Here is a 5,000-nt window from a genome sequence, read left to right on the forward strand (position 1 = left end):
GATCATCTTGTGTCAAGGTTCTTGTTAATGTTAACCGTTCGTCGCTTTTAGAGTTAGACAACGTACTTTTTAGCCTAGAAACTTACGTCTTTCGTTAGGGTTAGGGTTAACCCATACAGAATTTGCCAATCAGTGTTGGTTTCAGTGTTGTACATAACACCAAATAACATTAGAAACAAAGCTCTCTTTCTGATATCCGACGGCGAAAGATGCAATTGTTGTCGAAGAGCATTACTCGTCGCTTTGAAGATTCCAGATATTTATTTTTTACCACCTGTCTTGTTTATCCAATTGGCCCTCCATTATTGAGCTCCATAAGAGTATATTTTGTTTAAAGATCCACTAAAACGCCATTTGCGTTGCAATGACTTTCGACGCCATTGCACGTTAGGGAATCAGTGTACCCCAAATGACAACCTCGCATTGTCGCTGCTTCACGGGCACACGTTTTATGAAAACCCCAATAAAGTATATATTTTCTAAAAGCTTAGGAATGGTAAATTTCGATTATTAGTTGATTTAAGGCAAGAAATAAAAACCTTTCCTAAAATAGCGATCATTTTTTAAAAGTATGTAGTTTCACAAATTGAGTTCGTTTCCGGTCAGAATTTAACCCTAGAAAGCGAGCTACGTTTTCTTCAAACCTTCATCTAAAAAACCGTTGCCTGGTTTGTTTTTTTGTACGCTGTTAAACTTTAAATTTTTATAAAACACGCATTAGCTTTGCTTAAATACTCATTGCCTTCGAAGGAGGCAAAAAATAAAAATTCCCGGACACGGTTTTTTTGCCACATCATCGAGCAACATTTTTGCCAAGTTTCAGCAAAAAAGGATGAAAACTTGCTGTAAACGAAATGGAAACGTGCGCCTCATTCGATGAAATGTTAGTTTTGAGAAATAAAGCAAAATACACTTTAGGGCGTTTTTCCGGTGTAGGGAAAATAAGATCTCAAAACATGTGAAAAGTAATTACGTGTTGATTGATAAAGGAGCGATGTATCCTTGGTTTGGGAGGTGCGGCGCGACCCCTCATACCCTGACCCTGTTTAAGACAAATATCGCTGATTTTCTTACCCATTTTAAGACAGAATTCCGATTTTTGATACCCTGTTTAAGACATTTAACCCAGTTTAAGACAAAAATTGATAAATCGATACCCTGATTAAGACAAAAATTATAAATTCGATACCCTGTTCAAGACAAAAATCCCGAAAAACATACCCTGGCTGGCCGCACGTCCCCATTAAGCCCTTATAAGGGGGTCCCCCCCCCCCCCCCCCCCGGGCTTTATCACTAGCGGTGAGCGCTTCGACCCATTCCTTATTAAATACTTTTGAGGTTTTCCGTTTCGGTGCCTTCTTCGCACTTGAAAAAGGACACGATCTTTTGCGTTTGTTTCTTGAAGACACTTTCCACAACGTCAACAAAACAAGTCGATTACCCGTGACAGACTTATCGCGCGATGCAAAGCAAACATGCTGCGCTTCTATCACGTGACCTTTAATTGCAATTTATTTGATAATGACAACTTGTTGACAGCTTCTCATTAGAGATAATTTATTCATAGAATCGTTTTTCCTTTACAACTTTGTCTATAAGAAACCTTTTTTCGCGGAACTTTTCGCAATTAACAGAACTCGATGAGATGTACCTGGGAATATCAAAAACTAAAATTTGTCAAAATTATCAATTTTGGGGTATAGTGATACCTTAATTAAATATTCTACTGTGTCCACCGGATAATATCTACGCATTGCTACTACCCCCTGAAACCGAAGAAACATACGCCAAGAAGACTCTACGCACAAAGACACTACTTAGCAGGGGTTGGATAGGAAAGACTTTTCCCGACACGGAAAAGAAAAAAGAGAAAGGAAAAACGACTAAGTTTCACCCATTTTCCTACTGGGATTGCCATATTAGCAATCCAGTGATAACCCTCTTTCCTTTCATTGACCACTTTGATGCCAACTTGACGCAATTCACGTGTTCAAAAGCACTTTTCCGTGATCTTTCCCACGTTTTTACACATGATCAAAACTGTCAAGATAAATAAATTGGCTAACCAGCACTCGCACTTTACCCCACCAGAATATTGTACGTGGCAATTCTCACTTGTTTACAACAAAAGCTAATTCAATTTGAAGAATCGCCTGACATTCATTGGCTTATTTTCTACATTTTCTATTGGTCAACTCTCTTCCAAAGAAGTACCCATCGTTTCATTGACACATTTTGATCCGTTCCATGAAGGTTTTTCATGTTTAGTATTTGTGAGGACCCCACATAAGTCTTCGAACTCTTATACTACACACTCATTTTTCTACACTCCATGGAACATAATTCGTCTCTTAGTGGTCGGTAGACAAGATTAACGGTGGAGAGTCGGTGGGTTGAGGGAATGCCTTTGCACTGATAAGAGCAATGAGTGTGTAAATCAGAGAAAGGAGAAACAATTGCTGCTTTGTGACGCTTGGGATGAAAGGCACGCTTTACAAACATTGCATACCATCGCTGGCGAAACTGGCGCAAACTCGATGAGTGAGAATAGCTGTTGTACTCACCAAAAGTGTCTTACCTGACAGAAACAGATCCAAAGGTTCCCATTCTGGCAAGAACAGAGGATCACTAGGTTACCTTTGGCTCGTGACTATTCATAGATTCTGATGTGTTTATTGATAACGTTTCTGAAATGGGACAAATTAAAACCAGTTTGTCAAGGCGTCACAACGAGTTACTATGATACAGTTCTTAAGTTTCTTTGTATCAGCAGTCGAAATACAGTCATCATCTAATTCAGCTCCAATTCTTTAACCAAATGCTTTGGGCTGTCAATTGGCAGCATGGGAATGCCAGTTACCTCCAAGCAATCTCTTCTGAATTATTGTTGAGTTTCATTGATCGTGCAATCAATTTAAAACAACGCTTGTTCCAGCCTTTTAATCCGATCATCTTGCATCTTGTTATTTCCTTCCAGCTCATGATCAGTTGACTTCTTATTAGCTGACTGAAGAGCTTCTAAAACTTTATCATACTTTGCCGAGATGAAGCCCTGCAATTTTTCGATCGCATCGCAGCGATCTGTGAGAACCATGATGGCGGCGTTCAACACTCCAAACTCATGCTTGATTTTCACGCTGAATACTTGGAAGAAATTCATCCTTCCGCATTTTCCTAAGTTCGGAAACCGTTAAAGATTTCGTGCTCAGTTGGCATATTGTATATTCAGAACAAAAACAATACAAACAGAAACGACATGAACTACCAGACATCTACACGCATACAGCCGCCATCACGCTAGGTACTAGTACGTTCAGTGCTTAAGGGATATGTCCACAATGTCTCACCCATCACTAGAAAAGCACAGCAAAATCCTTTCCTCCTATTTCAAATCGACGAACATCTCCACCAAAGACGCGGCAGTATGCTACGACACTGACAAACAGAGACTCTTAAAAGTGTATGAAAACTCGAGAGAGCCAGTTACTCTGCATAATATCACACAAAAAAGACGTGTTCAAGATACTTCCCAGCACGACCTTATCCATCCTCAACAAAAGGTTTCGCATTGAAATCGAAAACAATAATGACATCTCATACGAATACTCTTGGACCTTATCGATGTCTGTCGAGGAACCTGTGGTCACCATCGAAGAAAGTCAATTGACATCTGTAATAGGGAATTTAACACTTGATTCGGATTCCATTGAACAAGTCATGTGGCTTTCTTATCGCAGTGGCTAACCCGCTGTACCATTACTGACAACACAGGCCCCATTTCTATGGTGTAACACCAAGAGGTTAGTAATAAGCTCTGTTACACCATCACAGATGAACAATTTAACTCCACGAAGTACCTCACAACTACTCCAATCAGTAGAATTACACCTGCAGATGGTGTTTTTCCTCCTACTCCACCACAAGAACTGTTCAACAGCCTCTTTGACACTGAAACAGTCAAAATGTGCTTAAAGATAACTTATGTAACGGCAACAAACGCAAGTCTTATGAAATGTCCAACATATATGTGGTACAACTTGTCTCCTCATGTGATACGAAGGGATCAGTTCGAATTGCCATTCGTGGAGATCAGCACCACGCACTTACCTTGCTCAAAGTATTCACTCCGCCTCTAGACACTACGTATTTTCTCATTTTATTTTCTCATTTACCCATACGTAATTGAGTTGTTTTCCGTACAGAATTTTCACAGAAGGTACTTCTTAACGGAGGAAGAGAATAAGGAATGGAAGGGACCAGTGCACTATATAGCCCACCATGCTGTTGTGCGCCCAGGAAAGAAGACTACGCCGATCAGAATCGTGTTCAACAGCTCAGCTTCCTTTAAGGGCCACAGCCTGAACGACTATTGGTACAAGGGACCTGATCTATTGAACAACCTATTTGGTGTTGTGTTACGATTTAGAGAAAATGCAGTTGCCGTCTGTGGTGACATAACGAAAATGTACTTCATGGTCGCCATCCTGCCAGATGATCAACATGTCCACAGATTCCTATGGAGAAACTTCGAAATGGAACGTGAGCCGGTCACTTACGTTAAGACCGTTCTCACAAATATTTGGAGACCGGCCTGCACCAGCGATGGCCATCACAGCAATGCAAAAAACGGCAAAACTAAATCAAGACGCAAAACCAAAGGCCGCCAAAGCCGTCCTTAACAACACTTATGTGGACGACATATGCGACTCGGCCGTCGATCCTAATGAAGCTAAAATGCTGATCGCTGACATTGATGAAGTACTCGCTACTGGAGGTTTTCAAGTCAAGAAGAGGACATCAAATGTAACCCTGGATTCTAAAGAATATTCAGAGGAAATCGTGCTTGGAGGCGAAACACATACAGAGAAAGCTTTAGGAACTGTCTGGCTTCCCAAAGAAGATAAATTTTCATTCAAGATCAGAATCGAATCAACTAGTATGACGGACAATGCAACAGCGGGCCCTATGAAGCTAACGAAACGTCAAATTCTCAGCAAGTT

At 40.6% G+C, this 5,000-nt stretch overlaps 1 protein-coding gene across 1 annotated transcript in view; it reads left to right on the top strand.

Moving 5' to 3' along the window:
- The first annotated feature begins 4,500 nt into the window (after window positions 1-4,500).
- The window catches only part of LOC137971598 (uncharacterized), a 585-nt gene continuing 85 nt past the window's right edge, over window positions 4,501-5,000 (top strand). Inside the window, exon 1 of the mRNA XM_068818399.1 lies at window positions 4,501-5,000. This exon is cut by the window's right edge and continues 85 nt beyond it. Within this exon, the coding sequence (XP_068674500.1) occupies window positions 4,501-5,000 (500 nt within the window).

This window comes from Montipora foliosa, chromosome 9 (genome assembly GCF_036669935.1).
Source record: "Montipora foliosa isolate CH-2021 chromosome 9, ASM3666993v2, whole genome shotgun sequence".
NCBI lineage: Eukaryota > Metazoa > Cnidaria > Anthozoa > Scleractinia > Acroporidae > Montipora > Montipora foliosa.